The sequence below is a fragment of the Leiobunum rupestre genome, chromosome 6 (assembly GCF_980474605.1).
Source record: "Leiobunum rupestre chromosome 6, qqLeiRupe1.1.hap1, whole genome shotgun sequence".
In the NCBI taxonomy this organism is placed as follows: Eukaryota; Metazoa; Arthropoda; class Arachnida; order Opiliones; family Sclerosomatidae; genus Leiobunum; species Leiobunum rupestre.
The window spans coordinates 47310110-47336964 of NC_143389.1; the positions used below are offsets into that span (position 1 = coordinate 47310110).

At 36.5% G+C, this 26855-nt stretch overlaps 3 protein-coding genes across 5 annotated transcripts in view; 2 read left to right on the forward strand and 1 right to left on the reverse strand.

Annotated features, from left to right (window-relative positions):
* Positions 1 to 2592: 2592 nt before the first annotated feature.
* ProRS-m (prolyl-tRNA synthetase 2-like protein, mitochondrial) lies at positions 2593 to 4617 on the forward strand. The gene is made up of 10 exons (XM_090177033.1): positions 2593 to 2732; positions 2814 to 3065; positions 3130 to 3210; positions 3282 to 3354; positions 3424 to 3625; positions 3684 to 3774; positions 3836 to 3915; positions 3978 to 4113; positions 4169 to 4348; positions 4411 to 4617. Exons 1-10 carry the CDS (start codon positions 2673 to 2675, stop codon positions 4528 to 4530), a joined length of 1275 nt encoding a protein of 424 aa, XP_090033159.1. The 5' UTR covers positions 2593 to 2672; the 3' UTR covers positions 4531 to 4617.
* LOC149941229 (DNA excision repair protein ERCC-8-like) lies at positions 4538 to 6944 on the reverse strand. The gene is made up of 4 exons (XM_090177034.1): positions 6523 to 6944; positions 6355 to 6456; positions 5776 to 5981; positions 4538 to 5363 (listed from the first exon to the last, which is right to left on the reverse strand). The coding sequence occupies exons 1-4, from the start codon at positions 6693 to 6695 to the stop codon at positions 4627 to 4629; spliced, it is 1218 nt and encodes a 405-aa protein (XP_090033160.1). The 5' UTR covers positions 6696 to 6944; the 3' UTR covers positions 4538 to 4626.
* A 1040-nt stretch (positions 6945 to 7984) lies between these two features.
* The window catches only part of LOC149941230 (phospholipid-transporting ATPase ABCA1-like), a 29450-nt gene continuing 10579 nt past the window's right edge, over positions 7985 to 26855 (forward strand). The window contains exons 1-9 of one of the 3 annotated variants that reach the window (XM_090177025.1): positions 7985 to 8456; positions 24608 to 24725; positions 25220 to 25305; positions 25372 to 25604; positions 25750 to 25898; positions 25964 to 26100; positions 26165 to 26359; positions 26421 to 26516; positions 26594 to 26849. In XM_090177025.1, coding sequence (XP_090033151.1) covers positions 25240 to 25305; positions 25372 to 25604; positions 25750 to 25898; positions 25964 to 26100; positions 26165 to 26359; positions 26421 to 26516; positions 26594 to 26849 — 1132 coding nt within the window. In that variant the 5' untranslated portion in view covers positions 7985 to 8456; positions 24608 to 24725; positions 25220 to 25239. The remainder of the gene's footprint in view (positions 8457 to 24607; positions 24726 to 25219; positions 25306 to 25371; positions 25605 to 25749; positions 25899 to 25963; positions 26101 to 26164; positions 26360 to 26420; positions 26517 to 26593; positions 26850 to 26855) is intronic. The other 2 variants (XM_090177026.1, XM_090177027.1) reach the window with 2 other exon arrangements.

The following is a 26855-nucleotide window of genomic DNA, read 5'->3' on the forward strand; positions in this document are numbered from 1 at the left end:
GTAAAACGTTCAGCGTAAAGGCTCGTCCAATGAAATTTTTACACAACACTTCCTTAGTGTGTTTAAAGGTTAGCTGCGTACTCCTTGTGTTTATTGCTCCTAGTTATCACGTTGACGAATTACAATTGGTTTAATAAATTAACGACTCCTTACTTTTCATTCTTAATCAAGTTAATTGCCTTTTCGCGACCGAAACGAGTCTAGGTGGCGTAGCTTCTCCGAGGTTGCGCCTATGATCTATCATCTGCTACAGACAAATTAAAAAGTCATAAGAACGTTTTTTCTTAAATATAATTATTAAAATATAAGCAAACGATGCAAAAATTATATTAAAATGTAAATTTCATTCAGCCCTTCTGTCCCACTGGGCACGTGCTCAGGGCCCCGCGATCGATAGGAGCCCACTAGTTCCTGCCAGATCATAAAACGATAACCGATATTTATTCATTTAATGTGACTGTAAAGAAACAAAAATAAATCTAGAACTTTGCTTATCTACTTTCTTTGTCTATTCTAACAAGATAGTGCTCTGTCAAGGTCATAGGGGCCCCATTATCCTAATGTGCCCAGGGCCTTCAATAGGTTAAAGACGGCCATGAGTATCATTATTTATAAAGTCAAATTTACGAATAACGATGATAAAAAACTAATAGCGCTACCTATCTAGGTTTCCATGGCGAACCAAAGGGGGCGTAGCGATAGTTTTTGGTCGCGAATACCTCCCAACCTTACTTTTTTTCCCATGCCTAAACCTTCCAGCACTTTTTTTTTTTCACTTTATTAATCTGACGCTAGCGCCACCTAAGAGCGGTAGAAAGCGCTTCTACTGCCTCAAGTTTGTATTTCCAAATATCAGTGTTAACATGACTATTATCTTTGAGGAGGTTAAATTGCAACGCTATAGTCTATACCAGTATTAGAAACGCGTGCCCCACAATAAGTCGGACTTTCTTCCCCCGTCCTGTGTGAAAGAGTGATATTTTATGATGATTCGTCAAGAGCGCCCTCTGTGGCAGATAAATAGAAGCTCATGAAAATTAAGAAAACAATGGTGAGGTCGATTAATTACGAAAATAGTTTAATCTTATAGTTTAAATAAACTGTTTTCGGTAAATATTTCTTTCAAATTGTGGCTATCTTTACTGAATATAATTAACTAAGATGGCGCTCCCGTGCAATAACGATAAAAGAGGAAAAATTTGAAGAAAGCAAGTCTCTATTAATACAAGTATAAAAACACGAAATTATTTTTAATTGAAATATTAAAACAGAACCATCGTCGACCAGTTTCGGGGGTGTTAGTTAACGCCATCATCAAGTCGCTAGTATTAATATTTTAACTATTTTTTTCGGCTATTCGCGACCGAAACGAGCCTAGGTTGCGTAACGGGTCTAGCTTCTCCGAAGTTGCGTCTATGATCTAGCGTATGCTACAGACAAATTAAAAAATCATAAGAACGTTTTTTCTTGAATAGACTCATCGGCCCTTAATGGGTCAGAGTGTGCAATAACTGGTGGCTGTACTGGGGAGTCGGGGAGTCGGGGTCCGGCTCTTGTAACCCATAACGGCGGTGGCGAACTGGGAGATTTTAACTCTGATCAAATGATCCTATCTCATTATTTTTCATTCAACGTAAAATTCAGTTACTGAACGAACCCCTTTTATTTCTTTATTGCAGCGCTGCCTACGTGCACGCCTAACTACAAAGGGGGCGGGGCAGTATATTTTAACAACAAGTGACTTGTTTATTTACTTCTGACAAAGACTATGAAAGCTAGGAGGATTCAAGTACCGAGTTTTCATATTCTTAGATGAAAGTCGAGTCTTTGCTTCTGATTCACGGAAGATAGCTCGTCTGATTTGGACCTAAAAAATTGTTTTAAAAAAGTTAGGCTTCACCTTTTACAATGAGACAAAAGAATCTTTTAATATTAAAACATATAAATTAATAAAATATATGTCCTCACTTTTTCTAAAATTCTGTTAATTAAATTTCTGTAGGGAATCTAAAAAGCCATGTAAAAAGTATTGAAAGTTTCCCGTGCACGGACGGACGATGGCAGGCACTTGGAATCCGGCATAGAAATCGGATAACAAACTAGAACGCTTAATCGAATGGCTGGCAGCCCACCGATTAGATTCTTGGCTAAAACGACAGTAACACCATCTACGCCGCGCACACGAAGCTTATTTTATCTAGTGATCAGGGCTACTTTGTGAATAACGTAGGCACTGATGCAAGAGCCATTCTTCAACTTTTTTTTTAAACATAAGTTGCTTTAAAAATGTCAAAAAAAGTCAGCCATTTAATCTTAGGCGAAATAGAGTGTTAGTTCACCAGTGCGGCGCCGATGGCGTAACTTACGTTGCCAGCCAAACGAAAAGCATGGGCCAAAGATAATGCAGGGTTCTTTAAAAGTTCTAATCGGACCACTACACGCGACCAAATTTCAAAAATCGTTCTAGTTTGTTATCCGATTTCTTTGGAAATAATGGAATCACCGAATCAGGTGTCGCCCTCTTTTGATATTTCTTGCACACGGACGGCAGGAGTTAAAACAAAATGGCGTTCAGAAGATACGAATGGGCGTCGCGCCAAATCTTAGGGAAATTTTGTTTTAGCAAATGGGTAGTTAAACAGGCTTTTATTAAAGAAAGATATCTCTCACACATGTCTGCAATCTTAAGACCAACGAATAAATATGGAAAGTTTTCATGTCAAAGTCAAACGGTATTGTTTTTGATGGTTTTAATTTTTGATAATCGGCCAGGGCTTATAATACTAACTTTTAGTATTATTTTCAAATTTCAGTTGATGATGAATGAAGGATTAATATTTCCTGGTATCCCTGGAGCCTACCATATCCTTCCATTAACAGTTTTGAGCTTGGAAAAACTAGTAAAATTGGTTGACATTCACATGAAAGCCATTGGTGGTCAGAAAATAATCATGCCAACATTAGCAAGTAAAAGCCATTGGTCTCAATCTGGAAGGTGGGACAAAATGGGTGATGAATTAATAAAACTGAAGGATAGAAATGGGAATGAGCTATGCTTAGGGCCTGTAAGATTTGATAAGCGTATTTTTCAGTTGATTAATGTTTATTATAAGATATTATATATTGCAGACCCATGAAGAAAGTGTAACAAACCTAATGGCAAGTGTAAACATGTATTCCTATAAACATCTTCCATTGAAAATTTACCAAGTATTGATCTAAAATATATATATATATATTTTATTAAGGCAATCTTTTTATATTTTAAATTTATTTTGAAGATTACATCTAAATTCAGAGATGAGGCACGCCCTAAAATGGGTTTATTAAGAGGAAGAGAATTTCTTATGAAAGGTTTATTTCTAACATTCTAACATTGCTTGCATCTCAGTAACGAGATTGACTTATTTTGGTCAAATTTAGATATGTATGTTTTTGATATTGACCAAGAAGCTGCTGAAAAATCCTACAATGAAATTTGTGATGTGTACATGAAACTTTTCAAGTGTCTAAAAGTAAATGCCCAAAAAGTTAAAGGTTCATCCGGTGCTATGGGGGGTTCTTTTTCTCAAGAATTTCATATTTTATCCAAAGTTGGAGAAGATATTTTAAGGCTTTGTAGTAGGTAATATTTACATTGAATTGCAAGTGCTAGACTTTTAAATATATTTCTCTCTGGTCAGCTGTGATTATGGTGAAAATGCAGAAATAGAAAACGAATTGGAAAAATGTCCAAAATGTGGAGCAAAAATGAGTGATTGTAAAGGAATAGAAGTAATATTTAATAATGATAATTTCAAATAAACCATGCGTTTTAAATTGCTTATCATGTTAGGTGGGGCATGCTTTTATATTGGGAGATAAGTATTCAAAAGCGCTTGGTGCAAAGTTTTTGTCTAAATCTGGAAAACCAGAGTAAGTTTTCAGAATTTCTGTTGCATCAGTATATTAAATGAATTAATATTTGTTGTTTTCAGGTTTTATCAAATGAGTTGTTACGGTTTGGGTGTAACACGAATGCTTGCGGCTTTTGTAGAATCAATGTCAAGTGATGAGGAAATTCGATGGCCTCTAAAAATTGCCCCATTTTTAATAGGCGTTATACCACCAAAAGTAAATGGTTATCTAGTCTGTTTTTTATTTTATTTAAACACTAATATATCTCTAGGAAGGGAGCAAAGAATTTTCTTCTTTTGATTTGGTGAAACACTTAGCTAAAACATTATCACTAAACCCAGTATTTAAAAATAACGCAGTGTTTGATGACCGAACTGAATACACCATTGGAAAAAGATTGAAAGACATGAGGGGTGCAGGCATTCCTTATCTCATCATTGCTGGCAAGAAGGTAAATTTTTCTCCACAAGATACTTGTAAATAATGTCAGAAATGAGTTTTTTCTGCCTTTAGGCTTGCGAGTACATCCCTAAATTTGAAGTTGTTGATGTTTACAATAATGAGTCCAATTATCTAACACACGCAGAAACTATGGAATATTTCAGAAATTTGGCATTGGAAATAGGATTTTAATAATTGCTAGAGGTAAAACAAATTTTATTTTTCTGCCAAACTCCCAAAAATTATAAATAGTTAACATCAGTTTTATTTCACAAGAAAGTGAGCTTTTTAATTTTCATCACTGCTCCAGGCATCTTCTGTCACTGCTCTTTTCACAATTGAGGCTTTATTAGTAGTCGTTTTATATCCCTCTTTTAGAAAGTCTTCATAAGCGTCTCTCTGTTCTTCGTAGGGCAACCAAACTAGAATATTTCTATCATTGCCCCCACTGAACAATTCTTGATAATTAGGCCTTAACTGGCAACAGTTAACCGTGTTAAAATGGCCTAGTAAAGTATCCACTTTGTTTCCACTGAACATTTCTAGGGTCAAAATATGCCCTTCCGAGGGTACAAATATTAATGGAGGGTTGGAATTTCCGCAAATAGTCATTTGAAGGCCTTTGGAACTGCTGCTGTCAATTTTCCCGTAATTAACTAAGGTATTTGAATGTAAGGCAACATCCCACAACCTCACTTTATCATCTGTACCAAAAGACACTAAATGTAATCCATCTGGACTGAAACATAAACTACTAACAGCTCCCCCATGAGCTGTAGTAGCGCTTTGCTTTCTCATAGGCGCATCTGTCGCACCATTATGTCTGTCCAAAGTGTATAAATAGCCTTTAGCTGATCGAACATCCCATAAATGGATTTTGTTATCAGATCCACCTGATGCCAAGAGGTTTTCTGCTGAGGGTGACCAACACACTGCTAGGACTTTTCCTTTGTGGCCATGCAATTGATGAGATCTAGACCCTGTCCTCATGTCAACTAAAGTTACATGAGGGTGTGCTAGTGCCACTGTTAATTAAAAACATAAATATGTTAGGTAAGAGCAATATAGGTAGCCTACGTTTGTAAAGAGCAAAATACTTTAAAATTCTCCATGGATGATTTTAGCAACCATTGGTGGACATATTAGGGGTTCAATAGTGCCATTTAATATGGATAAAGTTGAAGAATGTGTCAAACATTATCCACCATATGTTAAGAAAAGGTAGGCTGAATAGTTATATTTATTGCAAAGATTTTGAAAAAGAATGCAACACCGACTAAGCTCAACAAGAAAGGTGACAAGAATTTACACGTGCGAACAGACTCCTAATATGTTACTTAGGAAAGATGAGAAAATAATTGTAATTTCTGCTACCTTAAGCTGTGATGTTAGAACTTTACAACTGTAGGCTTCCTATTGAGACTGTTGGTACCTTACCAGCAATAAGAGAATGTCTTTGTCCAATTGGGGACAAATGATGGCAGTATATGCCTCCCTGCAGTTGAATAGTCTCCCCTGGTTTCAAAGTATTGGTGTCCCATAGTTTTAATCTGCAGTCCATACCACTAGTTGTGAAAAGACCAGTATCCAGGGGATACCACTGAACCTTCTCCACACTATACTGATGGGCATATTTAGATCGCCTGTGATGAAAGCATAATTTCAAGGAAAATTTTACTCATTTTTTTCCCTGTTGTAGAATTATAGAAATTTCCACGCCAGCTATTCACCCTTTGTCTCCTCAATGTAACGTCTAATGCAGAAATATGTCATATTAGATAAAAACATGTGTGCTAAGAACTGAGGAATACCAAAAAGTGTACTCAATTCGAGATAATTGTTTTCCTTCCAATTATCGTACTAGGGATCGCTATATTGAAAAGATGACGATCTTAATGCTGGGAAAGGTACGGGTTAGCTGTTCTTTATATATCTATTATTTGTCTTTGATTGGTACCAAGAAATGTATTTGCACCTTTCTTAGCACTTAGAAATATAAATTTACAAAATATAAACCTCTGTATTTTGGCAATCGCTTTGCAAGTGTAGTCAGGTTTTCCACCATGATTTTCTATATCATGAATGTAGATACTGCCATTTGCTCCACCAGATAACATGCTGAAATGGACGCGTTTAGCTTACATATTTAAAAATCACGCCAAAAGCTGTGAAAAAATTTCGTACTATCGACTTTCTATCCCTTCGATATCGATCGAATTAACTCCGCTGTTGTGTACATTTTCAACGTCACAGTGCTTGCTTAATTCCAGAGAATAGACTTGTTTCGTAGTTTCGGCCGTGAATAATTTAGCCGAGCTGACCAAACCATTTTGAACTTTACCTAAAAAACTTAACATGGTGACATTGTAAACATAACAAGTGGGTGGGCCGTTATAGTATGACTTTCAATCGCGTTTTTGACAACAAAACGGGTTGCTTGGAAGCCATATTTTATCAGTTCAGTTCATTGTTTGGCGCGATACTTTTCGATAAGAGGGATTCTCGCAGCTTGTGTAGCCATGCGCTGTCATTCATAAAAAATATAGAAGAGGAATAGCAACTCAGCCGTTACCTCTTCTCGGGGGACTTTATGCCTATTAACATCCGGTAATTTTATAACTTAAACATCTTATTTTGAAATATATATATTAACCGGAAATACTTTGCACAAACCCGGAGCTTTAATCCTCGAGTCGCATTTTAAAGCCTCGTTAAAGAGTTGCCATTCCCCCTGAATATTTCCTACCAGCAGTCACTCAACGTTTACAGCGCCCTCTAGTTAAATATGATTTAGGACTTTTAAATTTCGTTACGAAACTTTAAAACGCATTTTTATTGTATATGTCGTATTTAAGGTTTAACCCAATATTTGGTTCTTCATTTTTGGAAAAAATATCAAAGACATGTACACGTATTTATCATAATAATAACGAAAGCTAGGATTAGTGTTTGATGTCTCAGCACTTAGCTTAAAAATAGCCTTAGTCTAAGAGTTTTCGGAATTCCTTTTTTTATGGTTTTTCCCTTAGAAATATTTATCGCGCGGAATAAGATTCCTTCGTAGTCGAGAACGCAATTAGCTTCTTTAGCCCGCGCATTCTTTCGAATTACGCGGAATTTTGAGCGATCGAAATAATAACGTCGTCAAAAGCGTGGTTCTTCACGTCGAGCTCTAGCCTTCGCCCAAAGACACTTTCTCATCCTCGTCATCTCAAGAGAGGGTGATGGATAAGCTAGCTACGTTATTTAAGAGAAAGTTGCGTTCGTCAGCATCCCTGGTGGTAAAATCGCCTATCTGATTGAAATTACCTTCAGCCCCCCGCCGAGAGAGATCCGCTCCTTTCCTTTTCAACGTTAATTTGAGTCATTGCGCAAAGAGGGCCAACTTTCGCTAAAACCACCTCCTTCCCCATTCCAGTTCTAAGCCAAAGCCGAGTCTACGAAGCTTTACCGAATTTATCCCCGGTGCTCATGCACCCGGCTCGAATATATCTACGTACGCGGGAACTCAGCTGGACATATACCAAAGCGGAGAATTCCCCGATTTTCCTGTCCGTTTTATTTCTCCATGGTTTGGTCAGCTGATTAGTATTATCTCCCCCTTTCCGCTTGCTTTCATTTTCTCTCCCCCCCCCCCGGCCCAACGCGCTGCTAGCCCGCTACGTCGACGTGAGAGAGTTGAGTCGTCCACTGGGTCTTTTTCTATCCTGGCAACGGTGTACTTCTTTCGCGGCAAAGAGCGCAGTTGGTGCGCGCTCGTCTTCGGGTTATGGTTTCGGAACTCCTCCAGTGACTAGGTAACCAAGGCTGCTGAAACGGATACGGTTGACATTTTTTTTTGACGGGGTTGAAAAGACGGGGTACCAGTCGCGAAATCCGGTTATTTTGAAAAATTGTATCTACAAAAATCTACGAAAAACGAAAGTATATAAATATATTTTTTATTTTATAAAGACATAACGGACCAATTTGAATAACGAAAAAAAGTTCTATATCGTGAGAACTAATTTAATTCGCCGTAAAAACAATAAATAAATCTATATTTTAATAATATCGTTTTATTGTACAACCCGCGCTTTTTCCAACCAAAGATAACGTCCATTCGTACATATATTGCCGTAAGTTTCATTCTTTTTCACCAAAAATGTTTTTCCTTTATTTAAACGCGCGTTAAAGCGTTATTGCGTTAATATTTCCGTCGATCCCAGTTGCGCCCGCGAGAGGTTTTTTCCGTCACACACCCTTTTGCGCCGCCGCTGCCTGGGCCGAATCAATATTTTGAAGAGGCTAAACGCGCTCGGACGTCGATGGCAGACTGACTGTACTAGCTTTGAATTCGAAGACTTCACCCCTCTCCTCCTTCCACTCTCGATTGTTTTCCCAAGTAAAACCCATTCGGGAAATAATCAACGTATAATCGGAATAGTCGCTGAATAATGGCCAAGAAGCGAATACGTTAAGCCTCGGATTTACGCGTACTTCCAGTTAATTAGCTATTACTTCCTTTTTGATCTCCGAGCTCGTTCCTTTACCACAATCATCCAATGATTCATATTTAACAATACCGCTCTTTGTTCATTGTCCTCCGCTTGACGACATTGAACGATAGGCCTAATTAATTAAATTTTAATAAAACGTATAAAATTGACATGTGGCTGGAAATATCAGTTACGGGGAAAATGTTTTTATATATTTTTTATATTTAATGACGTTAGTTGGACTCTCGTAATATGGCCCGATAAAAATGAAAAGTTTTTTTTTTAATCGTGGCATAAAAATGATATAAACAGGTTTCCAGCCGGTTTTTATTAAACCTTTACATATTTAAAACCTATTCTCGTACCTAATGAAAACTATTATGAGACGCTGAAAATCATTTGGCGCGATGTCTCCTCCTGATCTGAAAAGGACATTAGCAGCTACCAAAAAAAAAAGGAACCAAATAACGATTCCGAAAAAAGTGTTCGTCGTAGAGGCAGCTCGCGAGCAATCGAGCGATTCGAAGCGACAATAGCCGCGGAGATTTCGCAAACAGCTTTCGCCGACTTTCAAAAGGAATCCGAAATAAATATAAAATAATATATATAGAAATAAGGGAGATGGCTAAACCGGTTTTTGCCGGGACAGACGTTAGGGTTCGGATTTTTTTTTGGATACTTAACCCAGTGCCTTCGAAAAAGTTTGTTTTTAAAAGAAATTTTTATAATTATTTTTCCCGTACGCTATCTGAGACCCCAAGAATTCTATTGTTTGAAGTTTTTCCTCGATGTCGTTTGGGAAAGTGAGTTCACTTTTTACTGGATATAGTAACCAACGAGCTAATCGAAGCTATCTCCTACCTAAAAATAGTCCACCTGATCGTAATATGACAACATTTTATACGATTGTTTTGGTAACAATGTCTGTCTTTTGAAAATTTCGCTCTTATTTTTCGGCCAAACTGGTCGAGAATAAAGTATAAAATGTCATCTTTAAATGGCGCATTTCTTAAGCGTAGAAATGACCTACTTTCTTTAAACTTTGTAAATTAACCTAAGTGAAATTTTTTTTAAATTTTGGTTGTACCTTTTTGCGTTGCTTAATTTCTCCAATATAATTGAATTATTTTCATCAACACCAGTAATATTTTAGCGTAGTTGTGGGCATTTTGTAAAATTTTATTACAAGTTTTAATTTTATTTCCCTTCAAGCCCGAGGTATAGGAGTAATATACTAATATACAGGGTGTTTCAAAAGGTTACGCAAAAGTTTTAAAGAGTTGTAGGGGGTGAGTTGAGAAGTATGTCTGTTTTTCCCCATTTTCCTGCAATGAGTGAAAAGAGCGCCAGAGAGCTTCAAAGTGTGGCCTACTAGCCCCGGGAAGAAGGCTGCAACCAAGCAGCAGGATTTTAAATATTGTTTAAGTTACCTTTTTACGATGGTTACCTCGATTTGTTTACAAGTCCTTTTTTACCTATCACACGAACGCAAACCTTAATGTTCGCATTTCCCTGCTGCTTCGTTTTGCGCTTGTTGCGGCCTACTTCCAGGGGCTAGTAGGCCACACTTTGAAGCTCTCTGGCGCTCTTTTCACTTATCGTAGGGAAATGGGGAAAAAACAGGCATACTTCCCAAATAACCCCCTACAACTCCTTAAATTTTTTGCATAACCATTTGAAACACCCTGTATAACGTCATCAAAGTTTTAATAGGTATGTCAATATAATGATTTTCCTAATTATATAGTGATATCCCGTCTACGGCTGTAAGCGATTATGGCGGACTATTGGTTTTTAATTCGTTCTCAAAAGACAAAGTTATTTTACTCGGTTAATTTACATTCTGGTAATTGTTTAATATTTTCAAACTTTGGCCTTGACAGTCTTCTAAAATTAATTACCAAATATTATTTTGCGTTATCTCTTTGTGAAATTTGTGCCCGCCCCTTACCGGATTAGCGCGAATAGGCAAATTATTCGATCGTAGAAAATAATATTTTATTCCACCATTAGCCTTGATTTTTTTTCATATTCCGCGGTTTCCATATCGAATATTTCATAGGAATGCAAAATAACGCCTTAAAATAACTAATTAGTATTTATAACAGCGACTTCTACTTATAAAGTAATTATACGGTAAGCTATACAGGCCGAGAATCCATTGTTAGACCAAACCCTGGAAGTAGACTTCTCCCTGAACACCGTCCGGTACGGTTTGCGTAGTAGGAAGCTATCTCGAGCGACGCTCTAATTACGCCTAAATTGATAAAATGGTATTATTTAATAGTGATAAACGTTAATTATATAATTATTCCGAAGAATGACGCTACGGTAACGCGAGGCCTACCTGTTCTGGAAAGTCCATTTCCATAAATATAATAAGACCTATTTTTATCCTCTGAGCAAAAAAAAAAATAGGGAAAGTCCGTTCCTAAGCCTTTGTCCTTCCAATCTAGTCGCGCGGAGTCTGTCTTATGGACGGGAAAAGCATTGATTTCCGATGACAGTGCCGCTATGTCGTTAAAGAGAGCCTATTATTTTTCTTTCTCCGCTGGCGACTCGGCCCAGTTGACAAAGATAAAATTGAATGGAAATCTAAACGGCGGCCTGATGGGATAAGCTCAAACTTCGCCTAATAGCTCCGAGCCGGAGATACCAGCCAAGCATCGCCTCCGCTATTTTCTTAAATTAGATTAAACTAAGGAGACATTCGCGCCGCTCAATTGTCCCGTCTCCATTTGACAGTTCGTTCGGCACGTTTTCTTAGCCTATATCCTACTCTAGTGTTGTTAATTTTCCGGAAAAATAAAATGCGAAAAAATTTCCGGGAAATTTTCCGCAAATCGGAAAAATTAAAAATTCAAACATATATTACTTTTTAAGGGTTTTTAATGTTTTTAACTTTTTATCGATTTAAAATGTCTAATATCAGTAAAGATACTACAAAACATAAATAGTGTTACATTTTTAATCAGTTTAAACTAGTCTAGAGGTTTAGTTTTACTTTCAGATTCGAAAAATGAAGCGAAAATGCCGCTTTATGTAAATTTTCAAACAATATATTAGAATAATCTTGGAATGAAAACTTTTTTTATTTTTTTCGGAAAATTTTCCAACTTACAACACTATCCTACTCGAAGAGGTAGGCGGACCTTATGTCGATAAAATTGCGGCGTAGGAGTTACAAATTAAATTGTTTCTACAAAAAGAGAAATTTATGTCTTTCGGAATCAAATTGAGTGTTACGCTTCTTATCAGGAGTCAGACGCGTTTCCTTTTAATTAGAAGTAATTGACGAGTAATCAAGTTTAATTAATCGCTCCATGGCTGTGAACAACGGCGAGTTGGCCGAAAAATACCATAAATGTTATCAGGATTTTTTTTAAATAAATAACATCAACGGGTTTTTATTAGTGTTGTAAGTCGGAAAAGTTAACGGAAAATGACCGAGGCCTTTTTTTTCCGGAAAATTTTCCGTATTTTTCTGAAAAAAATACAAAAACGTTTTCATTCCACGATTAGTCTTATATATTGTTTTCATATTTATATAAAGCGGCATTTTTGCCAAATAAAAGTAAACCTCTAGACTAGTTTAAACTGATTAACAATGTAACACTATTATTGTTTAGTAGTAGGTTTACTGATATTAGACATTTTATATCGATAAAAAGTTAAAAACATTAAAAACCCTTAAAAAGTAATTTTTGTTTAATTTTTTTATTTTTTTCGGAAAACTTTCTAGAAATTTTTCCGCATTTTATTTTTCCGGAAAATTAACGACACTAGTTTTTAATAATCTTTAATGGCTGTAAAATTTCAATACACGGGTGACGAAATTTGCCAGTTTTAATAACATTACCGCCATCTATCGGTTTCTAAAATGTTGCACTGAATAAGGCAGCGCGTTCTTAAAATTAGTCTCGAACAAAGTACGATATTGGCCAATTGCGATAAAATAAAGCGCGTGTCAAAACTATTGAAGTTGGCTGTACTTTTGGTATTTGTACCTTTACATTATTAAAATTGGCAAATTGTAATGAGGTGGACGTCCATTGGGTTTAGTAGACGATATTGTTAATTTCGCCACTCCCTTCTCATTCGGAATTAACATTGTTTATGAAGTACGCGAAGTAATTCTTTATAAAGGGAGGAGGCATGGCTATGGTAATTTTGAACGGTGTGGCCCTTAGTCGGCTCCAATATCAAACGCGCTCTCTTTGTGATCGTAAATGAGGCGTCATATTGCAGCGAGACCTACTTCCCCGGGAAGTTTCGTTTCTACTTAATTTACTAATGCGGGTTTGTGCCTCTTTAACAGCCCCCTCCCCTCCCCCCAGTAACTCTATAATAATTTAATTTTTCGACCTTGTTAAAATGCCACCTATGGAACGCGCGATATCAAGTTTTCCTGAATATTTAAAAAAATTATACTATTTCATTTTGAGATACGTTTTAAGACTTTGTAACTGGGTTCAAACAGACCTGGCTATAACAAGGAATTAGATAATCGTCAGAAAATCCAGGGGAATATCGGGGATTTTCCTATTTAATTTTTATAAAAATATTTGAAATCAAGGAATTTTATGAGGGTTCAGAAAGTTTGTTTCAAAGAATACAAATTCACACCAGTAAGAGTTTCTTATTAAAGATTTGACTTTATACAGGGTGTTTCAAAAGGTTATGCAAAAATGTTTAGGAGTTGTAGGGGGTGAGTTGAAAAGTGTGCCTGTTTTTTCCCATTTTCCTACGATGAGTGAAAAGAACGCTAGAGAGCTTCAAAGTGTGGCCTACTAACCCCTGGAAGTAGGCTGAAACAAGCGCAAAATAAAGCAGCAGGGAAACTCGAACATTAAGGTTTGGATTCGTGTGACAGGTAAAAAAGGACTTTGTAAACAAATCGAGGTAACCATCTTAAAAAAAGTAAACTTAAACTGTATTCAAAGTCCCTGCTGCTTGGTTTTGCGCTTGTTGCAGCCTACTTCCAGGGGCTAGTATGCCACACTTTGAAGCTCTCTAACTCATCGTAGGAAAATGGGGAAAAACAGGCATACTTCTCAACTCACCCCCTATAACTCCTTAAAAATTTTGCATAACCTTTGAAACACCCTGTATATAATAATATCAAATCAATTAAATTTAAATGTCAATCACCTCTTCGTGAAAAGTTTGGTTAAGTTAGCAATGACACGGAGGGAGAGTTACACTAACACGTAAGCGAGGGGTAAGACCCTCTGCGAACTCATTGTACACTGCCGTACCTTTGACAGTGCTAAATGGAACTCGCGAACTCTTGAAAATATGTACATTTAACAGTGCTAAATGCACGAACTCGGTGTACAGATTATCTGAGACTGTCTTACCCCTCACTCGTAAGTAAGTGTTGGCGACATAGTTTTCATTTAGGTTATCTTAAAACATTAGGCGCTCGTGCACTTGGAAAAATCGGCTAATTCGGTGTGCCAACAGTTGTATGAACCCGGTAATTTATTTGAGCGCATCTGGGTTTATAATAAGACATTCGTTATTGGCTAACCCAGGATACTGTTGGAAATGCAGGGCGTGGACAAAATAGCTTACACTTTTAGGGTTCCAACGACGTCACGCGTAGACGTAAGCAAAATCTAAAAAAGGAAAATTCGTACTGAGCTCGAGTCGGACGTATGCTAAATCGATGTTTTATGTGGGTTAAATCCATACGCGACGTCGTTAGCGGTAGACGTTCGTTAATATTTTAGGCAATTTCGAACTAAATTGTTTTATGGCGCCTTATATTTTTATAGCATTCGGAATACAAACGAACCAGACGGGGAAAAATTAAAATAAACGGAAATTTAGCCACCACGGTTCTTTTCTTCGTTGTACAGTCGCATTTCATCATGTAGCTATTTTAATTCGGTACCGCGAGTGGTTAGCACTTTGCCTCGCAGCAAGAGAAGTCGGGTGAAAACTTGGAACCACTCCTTCCGCGTTGAGTTTGCAAGTTCTCTCCCCACTGGTCAAAGTGGTTTTCCCCCGACTTCTTCGGTTTCACCTTTCCATAAAAAACTTTTAGATATTAACGGTAATAGCGAGGGTAGGGAGCTGTTGGCTCGCGTGGCATGAAGGGCTTGCCACCACCCTATACGCGTTGTAACCCGGCCATCTGTTTAAGGCATTAAAAGTCGCTAGATGACTTGAGCCTAAGGTGGTACCTCGGGTATTAGCTATAGCTGATTATTATTAGACAACCGCCGAGGGCTAACCACTTCCTAAATTCTGTATAGCGATTACAGGCATTTGAAGCTGAGTACAGTCTTTGGAAATGCAAAATCCGTACGCAATCAGTGATGACTAATCACTTTGGAACAGTCAAAGCTACAGGCTTGTACACCGATTACGGCGAGTGATCAGCCCCTCGACTCCCGCTTACTAATCGACGAAAATAGGCGCAATGTGCCAAATAAGCCAATGGGAAATTGCGTATTTATCTGAAGGTTGAACACTGCGCTGTTTATCTGTTCGCGTACTAATGACGGTTTTCGCAATATATCTTTTCGGTAAAGACATATTGAGCAAAACTGAAGTGACGGTTTGTCACTGCTCTTCGTAACGTATCCGTCCTACCTCTCGCAAGCCTTTGCTTCGTAACGGAGACAATGCCTTATGGAAGGCAGGACGGATACGAAACGGAGAGCCAGTGGGCGCCTAGCCTTAGGCCTAAGTCATCGAGCGACTTTTAAAACCATTAATTCAGGCGGTCGGTTTATACCGGGTAGGAGGGTGGTGGCAAGTCCTTCATGCCACGCGAGCCAACAGCTCCCTACACTAACTAACCGTTAACCTCTACAAGTTTTTATGGAAGGGGGAACCAAAGATCTCGGGGGAAAACCCCCTTAATTAAATAAATGAAAATACTAATTCGGGTTTTATTAAAGTTCCCCGAACTAAATTAATAGTTAAATTAACTTTTTCATAACTAATTATACGCGTTTTCTGGGAAAGACAAAAGAAAGCGTTTATACGACCGATAGAAGATGGCGTTATACAATTAGTCTACAGACGAAGCTCTTGTCTCAAGCGGGCCTGTAAGGTAGGCGCGAACGTTCTCAATAACCTTCATTCGTTCTTAGTGTTCCTTTAGCGTCCCCGGTTTAATACGGCTCGTCTACAGACGCTATTACCTTGACTGTCTAATGTTATCTAAACTTGAAACAGAACTACAATGGCATTTTATGTATCCAACCATTAGTCGAGTTTATAATTAACTTAGCTCCCTTGTAAATTACAAATAACGGGAATTCGTCGCGTTGCCATACTTTTATAACGTCACTATTCTCCCAGTGAATAAAGTATTTGCTGTGTTAGCACTACATCGTCATGTGTTTTACGGCGATATTGATTAACGAGCTCTTTTAGGACGCGATAAAACTGACAAAAACCGAAAGTAGACAAATATTGTGGTTTCCATTTCGAGGAATACCTAGCATCCTTCACGTAGTAGCCACGACGGGGGATTCAGAGTCAAATTCGCCAACTTAGAGGTTTTCCTCACGCGTTATCTTTTTCTTGTTCGTCAGAGAGCGGCTAGATAGGGTATGAAGGGATAGCCTTGAACATATATAGGTTCCTTGCTTGAACTGGCTGATGGATAGACTGGGCTCTGGCTATTGATTTCTTAGACGTCATTGTTGCCACACGTCAGGGAAAAAGGGAAATCAGGGAATTTAAAAATGGGCCTTAAAAGTCAGGAAAAGGTCAGGGAATTTTAAGAATTTGTAAAAATTCAGGAAAAAGTCAGGGAATTCAATTTTATCTTGACACTTTTGGAAGGTAAATTTACTCTAGATCTATGACAAATTCTATGATTACTATTTATTTCCTTGAAAGTTTGGATAATTATTTCAACATTGCAATAACCTTTTTTACTGAAATACAATTCCATTTAAATTAATTAACTCCTGATAAAAGTAAAATATAACATTTTGGCCTAAAAAGTCAGGGAAAATCTCTTAAAGTGGTCAGGGAATAGTCAGGGAATTTTAATCGGCAATTTCGTGGCAACCCTGGACGTTCTTTCGAGGCCGCGTTTGTTTTTGGCCTCGGGGGATCAAAACTCGCTAGTCTAAATCCTTCTGCGAAGTAATTAAATATTATTTAAATATTAACGATAGTATATTTTTAATTAATCAAATGGAAAAGAAAACAAATTTGCAAGCGTAGCATGTATCCGTGGTTCTGCGGTAGAACGCTCACCTGTCGTACAGGAGTGCTCTGGTTCGAATCCCGCCCGATACTAACGCAAATTGAAAAATATTTATACTACACCCAATGATTAAAAGAGGGTATTGTTGGAAAAACCTTTTCCCTAATTCTAAGAAAATGCGTACGCAGCGATTACCCTTTGCCCCGAAAATGCGTACATAGTCCAGTCCCCTCGGAGAGGTAAAAATATTAGTTAGACCTTTAAATATTATCATACATATTATTGGTAAATTTCCAAAACATTTATTCGTTGTTGACCATTAACGTGAAAACTTGACATTTAATGAATGATAGAATGTCACGTTTAATCACGTTATTTGATTTCAATTTGTAATAGCCGATATTATAAGTAAAATTCCAAAACATTTATTCGTTGTTGACTTTTAACGTGAAAACTTGACATTTAATGAATGATAGAATGTCACGTTTAATCGCGTTATTTGATTTCAATTTGTAATAGCCGATATTATAAGTAAAATTCCAAAACATTTTATCCTCGTGGCCATTGTCGCGAAATTGTTTTTCATTTTAAAATTAAGAGCTTGTAAAATTATGGGTTTTATAAAAATAAATATTGGATTGAAGCCAAAACGTGACTTCAAACAATTAACGACCGAATATCGTTTTACTTTTTTCTTAAAAATTTCCCATTTATTAAAGTTTCGATATAAGTGAACAAGCTCATTTAGTCGCGTCGAAATAACCAGAAGCTAGAAGCGCGTTTCCATTGAATAAAGCTGTAAGTTTCGGGTAATTTTTCCGAGGTTTGACGGGGTAATCGGCTTTTGACCTTTGTGAAATCGGATCCGCTAAGGTATGTGGTTACCGCGATTGTTTCGTCACGCTATTGCCAATTTGCGTAAACTCCCCTTTCCCTGGTCCCGTTCCTTGACGTCAGCAGGGCCATTTGGATACGTTGACGGAAGGGTGCAGTGAACCTTCGCGAAAATATCATTTGGACGTTTATTCGAAATAGGGTCCGGACGGTGGCCGCTGATCGCGCAACCTAGTCACGTACTCTGAAAAATGCTCCGGGATTTGAAACCGTTTCTGACCATTTTTAGTTCCACATCATATGATGTGGAACTAAAAATGGTCAGAAACTGTTTCAAATCCCGGAGCATTTTATATATATATATATATATATATATCGAGTGGAACTATTGTTTTCGATGGAAAGTTGTGTGGCGTTGTTGGCGTCCACATTTGCAACACCTTCCATATCTTTTTAATGGAGTGACGTAACAACGACGTTTTCTCCAGGAATAATGAAAAGGTTTTTCTCTATCTGCACAACCAAGTTTCGCTGGTTAAAAGTAGTTAGCGGCGATTTGCCAGCACCTTTCATCCGACCCCCTTAAACACTTTTTTAAAAATACGCAGTCTTATAATTTTGGATCCGATTGACTTTTAAATTCCGTTTCATTTTTAATCTATATTACTGCTATACCTCTGCACTGTGTGCACGTTTCAGCTCGATGTGGAACTATTATTACGGCCTTGGCCGACTTGTTATTCGTGACATCGGTCAGCCGACGGCAATAAACCCCTCGGATTTTCGTAAGCGGCGCGTCCGTATCACTCTTTTCAAAGTAATATATTCTCCCCGAATCCCGATAGATTAAAAAGTCGAATAAACTAACCATCCGATCGATTGAAACATATCGTGAAAGTCTCCCGCGGGTGTCGCTAATAATTTACGCCCGTTTGTTTTATAGGTCAAAAGTTAAACAACCTCTTTTTTTTTTAAAGAATGTTAGTTGACGCGAAACTGCGCGTAAACGTTTCTTCAAGCGGGATTTAGGACCCTTAGAATTGTTTAGTTTTAACGCGAAGAGTGAATTTATTGAATCCTAAACAGAGCGCTCTTTCTGAGAAACCATGTTTTAATTTTATTCTTGAAATGTTTTACTTTCTTTTAGTGTTGTAAGTCGGAAAATGACCGAGGCCCTTTTTCGGGAAAATTTTCTGTATTTTTCCGCAAAAAATATGAAAAGTTTTCATTCCATGATTAGTCTAATATATTGTTTGCAAATGGAAATAAAGCGGCATTTTCGCCTCATTTTTCCGAATCTGAAAGTAAAACTAAACCTCTAGACTAGTTTAAACTGATTAACAATCTAACACTATTAATGATTTGTAGTATGTTTACTGATATTAGACATTTTATATCGATAAAAAGTTAAAAACATTAAAAACCCTTAAAAAGTAATTTTAGTTTCAATTTTTTATTTTTCCGATTTGCGGAAAATTAACAACACTACTTTCTTTTAAAGGCAGCCTCGCGAGGGTCGATTTTGGGCCATTTTGATTATGGTTGTTCTATCTGGGGGGGAGGGGGGTGCCTTGGGCGAAGACGGGATTTAACGCCCTCTCGCGCCATAAAATTAACGCTCGGTAGAGTTAGTTGCGGAAGAATTATATTAAAAATTAAAAAGCTTTTCGGTATTTGGCTTTATGAAAATCTGCCGCTCTGCTAACTTCACATAATAGGCTCGCACATTTACAATCTTTTCAGCCGTTCTCGTATCACTTCTCTCAAGGGGATAATCATGATTGATTGACCTGATTTGAGCAGTTTACTGTCGCTATATTGTTTTGTTTCTTAAAGCTAGGATCAACAAACACAAGGATAATGCAGCTAGCCTTTAAACACGCTAACGCAGTGTTGTGTACAAATTTCATTGGACGAGCCTTTACGCTGAACGTTTAACGGAAAGGGGGAAGATAATTTCCGTATTTTCCCCTTCCGACGGCAGCAGGCGCTAAAGCGTCTAGCCAATGAAAAATGTACGCGAGAAAGTTCATAATTTTTGACGGCTCGCGTTCTCCTTGTGTGGGGTGCTGTGTTTGTTGCTCCTAGCTTAAACTATCTTTATAAAATAATTATAATTTAGTAAACCAAATTTCCCACGGGAAAATACGCTTACAGATATATTTATAAAAAAAATTAACGAATTAAACTAGGTCTAAAGTATTGTACGATACGGAAAAACCAGAAATCAAAACACATAAACGTTTTATTAAAATTTAATGCAAACCTAATCAAATTTTAAATAAGCAAACCTAATCAAAAGTTAAATTAGAAACCTAAAAATAACCTACCTTAATCAAAAGTTAAATTAGAAACCTAAAAATAACCTACCTTAATCAAAAGTTAAATTAGAAACCTAAAAATATCCCACCTTAGTCAAAAGTGAAATTAGAAACCTAAAAATAACCTACCTTAATCAAAAGTTAAATTAGAAACCTAAAAATAACCTACCTTAATCAAAAGTTAAATTAGAAACCTAAAAATATCCCACCTTAGTCAAAAGTGAAATTAGCAACCTAAAAATAACCTACCTTAATCAAAAGTTAAATTAGAAACCTAAAAATAACCTACCTTAATCAAAAGTTAAATTAGAAACCTAAAAATATCCCACCTTAGTCAAAAGTGAAATTAGAAACCTAAAAATAACCTACCCTAATCAAAAGTGAAATTAGAAACCTAAAAATAACCTACCCTAATCAAAAGTGAAATTAGCAACCTAAAAATAACCTACCTTAATCAAAAGTGAAATTATAAACCTAAAAATAACCTACCTTAATCAAAAGTGAAATTAGAAACCTAAAAATAACCTACCCTAATCAAAAGTGAAATTAACAACCTAAAAATAACCTACCCTAATCAAAAGTGAAATTAGAAACCTAAAAATAACCTACCTTAATCAAAAGTGAAATTAGAAACCTAAAAATAACCTACCTTAATCAAAAGTGAAATTAGAAACCTAAAAATAACCTACCCTAATCAAAAGTGAAATTAGCAACCTAAAAATAACCTACCCTAATCAAAAGTGAAATTAGCAACCTAAAAATAACCTACCTTAATCAAAAGTGAAATTAGCAACCTAAAAATAACCTACCCTAACGTAAAACGTAACCTAACACAACCAAAACTGAAATCTAACTTAAAGGACAACAGCCTCATTTGGAAAATTCGACCCGAATTTCAAGCGGTCTCTCCTCGTGATAGCGGATCCGACCAATCAAATTTTAGAATTTCTAAAATTAACAAAGCCAGATCGACAAACCTCAATTGATCTTACTATTCTATAAATTTCCAATGTAAATAGGTGTTTCTATAAAATACGGTAGGTCACGTGTAAATGTTTTTTCTACGTCACTAGCTAAAGTTATTGAAGATAGAATAGAGCGCGTGCGCCCGAATCGATAAAGATTTTGGTATTTGAAGTCGACGTGCGAAACGCGCGTGCCAATAAAGCATTAAAAAGCTTAAGCTCGTGACGCGGGGAAAAACATTTTATACATTTAATTTTTTTATTGATTTATTTTATAGAAACACCTATTATATATGTTTAGATATTGTTTTTTTTTCTAAATATTTTAGGCTTTTCTAGCTGGTTTTCCTCCAAAACTGAGCGCGGTTCTTGGGAATGCAGTCATGTTTTTAATTTAATATAAATTTATTGAATGAAATCTTTCTACTTTTGTATTATTTTGGGCGATATTTTCATTCGGTCTACCGAGGGGCAAGTCACTTTCATGATTATTAGGACACCCTCAAAATCATGGTTATAATGATTAAATAGATTAAATCTTGATTAAGTCGATTAAATATATTAAATCATAATTAAATCGTGATTAAAATTATTAAATCGAGTAAATATATTAAATTGTGATTAAAATGATTAAATCGAGTTAATATATTAAATCGCGATTGAAATATTATTAAATCGTGATTGAAATATTATTAAATCGTGATTGAAATATTATTAAATCGTGATTGAAATATTATTAAATCGTGATTGAAATATGATAAAATCGTGATTGAAATATTATTAAATCGTGATTGAAATATGATAAAATCGTGATTGAAATATGATAAAATCGTGATTGAAATATGATTAAAATGATTAAATCGTGATTGAAATATGATTAAAATGTTTAAATCGTGATTGAAATATGATTAAATCGTGATTCTAAGGATTTGATGATTTGACATTTTAGACCGATTTGACTCTCCATTAAATGGAATTCCAGACATAGATAACTTCCCTCTAAATCAGATGATACCATCGTATACCAACCGCCTTGATTTTAAGCGGGAACGGCGAATAGGCCTTGATGTATTAAGTTCAACAACATGAGCGTTGTCAATTGAAGCCTTTCTCATTTATGACCGTCTGAAAATTCTTGTCTCGTAACTGAATTGAAACCGATGTCACGTGTCTCTTATAAACTGATTTAGCGGGAGGATGTCTAACGTTTGACACCCCATTGAGCGTGACAAAGTGGTCAGCCATTTTTCTTTATTTAATTGGTAAGGATGTCACTTTCGGAAATTCTATATAATGGAATATTTATTTGTGATTATTTATTTCGTATTCGGGCTTGAGAATCAATGCCTAAAGCTTTAACCAGATGTGAAATTAAATAATATGATTTAAAATAATTCGCGATTCTACGAAATAGTTGATTTTAAAAAATAAATGTTAAAATGTTGCTCTTCACACGAGCGATTTGCTCGCGACTGTACAGTAGCCCGATCGGAGTCAGATCAATAGATGTTCCTATAATAATAAGAGAAAAATATATAATATGTTGCTTTTACGTCACAAGACACAGCTTTATTAGTATATTTTTCGCACGCGCGCTAGAAAAACCTACATCCCTGTAGCGCACGCTCGTAGACTTGTGTAAAAGGAAGAGACTGTGACGTAAGAGCCTCATTGAAACAAGAAGGCCACGTTTCTTTATAAAAAGAACTATTCCCCTTTCGTTCGGTGAGATCCGGTTTTCGAGCAAGGAGCGGGAAAATGATACGATTACGCTGAATTTACGTATATAACAGCGTGGTTGAATTGCTTTCAGCCTCGTTGGGTCCGTTGATCCTACTCTGATCCTGATATTTACCAAAAAAAATACTTGTAGCTCGAGGGGGCGCGTTACGCGCTTGGAAAGGTTTCGTTCTATCTACAATTTCGGTGTCCGACAAGGTCAGTTGGCGAAAAGAGCGAATGGGTTGTTCCTTGGTCGCTGCGCGCACTCTCGCTCGCTCGGGTCGATTATATCTGGCGTGAAATCCATATCAGTGGCCGACTTCTCTACGCAACGGTTGAAAGTCGCGTATTTGTGTGGCCTACTAGGTCGCCGTCGAATGGTCGCCAGTTTTTTTTTTTTCGTTTCTGCCCCCCCCCCCCCCCCTCTCGAAACTAAATTTTTATTCTTTGTGGAGATTTGACTTTTTTTGTTAACGATGAAAACCTTTTTGCCACTCGCTACAGGAACCGTTTTAAATTGCTTGGCCTGGTATTTTTCATTTTGCTGGGAAGTTCGCCACACTATCGTGTGTACAATTTTCTTGGGAGCTGTTATCCCGTAATGATAGCGAAACCAGTTTCTCCCCCTATTTTATTTTTAACTTTCGTACGCGCGCTTTACCTTTGAGAAAAATTAAAAGGTCTCATTTAAAACCCTTTTAGCATTGACTTCATCAGTGAGAAATATTTTGGGAGTATGTATTTTAGTTACACTAGTAGCTACTTCGCCGGTGAAAGTTCCAGTCGAGGAGTTGAGAAAAAGCATTTCCCCAGACTTCTGGTATTTGATCACTAGCCAAATTTTTTCCGTAAAGCGCCGGGAAATTTTTAAAATTAATGGCGAATATCATAATGAAAGCGAGTCTCAATTTCGTGTTGGGTATAGTCGTCCAATACAGTCCTGCCACAATTAGATTAGGTTGACTCGGGTTGGCTGGTTCCTCTCAAAAGAGTTTTAAAGGCGTTGGCGGCAGGCGTGGATCTATATATTCGGATATTCCAACCCCGAATATGTACAGTAATCGAGATCATTTGTAGGTCAATCCATCCTTCTTTCTCTATGGTCAATCTCTATACTGCCTTCGCGCAGGGCCGGATTCACACTATTCAGTGATTTCAGTCTCACGAGACACGACGTCATCCATGCTTTTTCGCATAGAGAAAAAAACCCGCATAAAATGGCGGCCATAACCAAAGCTACGAAGGGAAATTACTCTATTGGGGGCCCGGTGCAAAGTAGAATTTGGGGCCCCTAAAAATATTAAGACCTTACTTTTTGACTCTATTAACGTCAATGTGGTTATAAACATAAAATACCAATAGAAAGAAAAAAACATTTAGTTTGAAGACGGGGTCCCCTAACCTCGGGGGCCCCTGTACCATGGCACACATGGCACATGCCTTAATGCGGCTGTGCAGCACCGAAACGAGCAGGCGCGCCGGTGCTAGAATTGTGGTGAATTAATTTTCGACATTAAAATACTATTATTAACGGTACACAGTTCATAGGTGACTGTGACCATAAGTGTATAATATTGTGACTAATAGGTTTTTGAGTGAAGTGTTAAAAATTAGAGCGCCACCATGGCATGGTATTTGGCAGGAGGGAATAATTAATATTTTCTACTGTGGACCTATATCCTATCTTGATTTAAAAAGATATTGTAGAATAATTTAATTTTAATTGTGTGACACCAAAATGTCTTATCGTTTCAAATTTTTTTGCAGTGTAATTATGAAAATTTCAAGGCTAGGATCATTGTGAATTCTTTTGAAAATGCTGCTCTGAAGACACTTTGGCACCTTAATATAATGAATTTTAAAATGATTCTTAGGAGCTTGTTATGTAAGTCGGAGTTATTATTTCTTTTTGTCTAGCTGAGTTTTATAAACGTAGTTCCCTTCAACTCTTCACTTGACCCCAAATAACTTTATTATTTGAAGTTGAGGATGTATGTAATTGTAATGTTGGAACAGTGACAATAAATTTTGGAGCTTATCTGCGAGATGTATTACTCACTCTCTCATTTTCTCTCTCTCACTCTTTGAATCAATGAATGAGGCACAAAAAGTTTTTTCTTCGTACTATGTTTGCTCATGTGGAATGGGGATATGAATTGTGCTGGTGCAGTGTAGAATTAATTTTAACATAGGGTAATGTTTTTGGTTTAAAAGGGAGTTTGGAAATATTGGGAAGCTACTTTGAAAAATTGTTAATTGTTTAAGGAATATTTTATCCTTAAAATATTTTTTATATTTTAACACAACATTCGTAAAAACTTTTCCTGGGCTTAAATGTGTTTTTGGGCTTTTGTAGAAAAAAAAATATTTTTGTTACAGCTGACTGAATATTACCAATCATGGGAAGGTTAACCAAATTATATTTATTGCTATGGAAGAATTTCACTCTTCATAGAAGGCACAAGGTTATTTTTTTTTGGTATTGTTGAAATATTTATAGCCCTGAACTGACATTTTGTCTTTTATTTTAGCTACGGCTTATAGTGGAGATTGTATGGCCACTCATTCTATTTTTGATTCTGATGTGGGTTAGAAGTCGTGGCCTTAGACTTTATCTACCTGAATGTCACTTTGACGAAAAGGCAATGCCCTCTGCTGGTCTATTACCGTTCCTACAGAACACTCTTTGCACGTTCAACAATACTTGTCACCAACAAGTTACAAATAATGTACAAAGTCAAGTTGCCAGCACCACAACTCAACTGTATATAATTTTTTTTTATCAGAATACTGAAGGGAATGTAAACCTTTATAGTTAAGTCTATACAATCTAATTGGCATAATGAGGTCTTACACTCCTTTCATTTCAGTATGAAAATTTATCAAATGAGATTTTTGTTCTTTGATAGAGTAAATAATGTAATCAATGACATTGAGGAAATAGGAAATAAGCTGGTTACGGACGATAAAGTGAAAAACTTGAAACAAATGGTGGCTGATTTAGAAGCATTTAGTAGATTACTTAGGAAATTAACTAATCCAAAAGCCAAAGTGAAAGGTTTGTTATATTACTGTGGCCTGCTTTTATAGATGCCTAATTTTTACACCCATGGAACTTTACAGGAGCCTTTAGCATCTCTCATATATTTTCCAATGTTAGTGAAGTCAAAGATTCTGTAAAAAGTTTAAATTTATCTTTGTCTTCTGATACTTTGGACACTCTGCTAAAATCTTCCATAAACATTGCAGGCATTCAACCTGTAAGATATAATTTTTTTTTATTAATTTTGTAGTTATTTTATTGATATTTAATTTTTATTTCAGCTGTTTGATCTGCAAAAGGTCGACATTCACACTCATTTATGCGTAAACAATGGCCTAAGTGATTTAATAACAGTGAGAAACAAAACCAAACATAGGAAATTTAAAATGGAGTTGTGTGGGTTGAACCCCTCTGATGGCTCCACTCTTGCCCTGAAAATACTAGAATTTGTGAAATGGAAAGTCTTTTACAATCAGGTTTGTACTTTTTCCTTTTATCTCTAGTAATTATCTGAATTCTAATAATTTATGTTTTTAGCTCTCTGAAATCACTGAAGAAAATGTTGGCATGAAGCCACCTCATATTAAAGAGTTGGAGGAAAATTTGAAATTGCTTGGTGATCTTTTCCTAGAGGTGGGTGGTCATAACTATAGTTATAATAGAATCATAGGAAATTGTGTTATATTACGACAAAATTTTCTGGTTTTCAGTTGGAAAAAATCCCTAGTCTATCATTTATTTTCCAAAAATTTGGTTCTTGGAAAGAAGCTAAGAATATATCTGAGTTTGAGAACTTAAGTGCTCAACTTTTCCAACTGTTTGTTTGCGGAAGAAACACATCTTCAATTTTTGATCCAGAAAACCAAGGCTCAGTCCGCCAACTGGAAGAACTAAGAGAGCAAATCAAGAAGGAGACTGAATCGCCAAAAAATGATACCTTTGAATACTCTTATGACAATACAACATGTAAGA

Excerpts from the sequence above, each read along its gene's own strand:
- LOC149941229 (XM_090177034.1), bottom strand. The coding sequence starts at position 6,695 with ATGTTAAGTTTTTTAGGTAAAGTTCAAAATGGTTTGGTCAGCTCGGCT. Across the intron at positions 6,457-6,522 it reads GAAGGGATAGAAAGTCGATA|CATGTTATCTGGTGGAGCAA; the intron begins GTACGAAATTTT and ends CGTCCATTTCAG. Across the intron at positions 5,982-6,354 it reads GCGATTGCCAAAATACAGAG|GCGATCTAAATATGCCCATC; the intron begins GTTTATATTTTG and ends CTTTCATCACAG.
- ProRS-m (XM_090177033.1), top strand. The coding sequence starts at position 2,673 with ATGTCTGCAATCTTAAGACCAACGAATAAATATGGAAAGTTTTCATGT. Across the intron at positions 3,775-3,835 it reads GTGATTGTAAAGGAATAGAA|GTGGGGCATGCTTTTATATT; the intron begins GTAATATTTAAT and ends TTATCATGTTAG. Across the intron at positions 4,349-4,410 it reads TCATCATTGCTGGCAAGAAG|GCTTGCGAGTACATCCCTAA; the intron begins GTAAATTTTTCT and ends TTCTGCCTTTAG.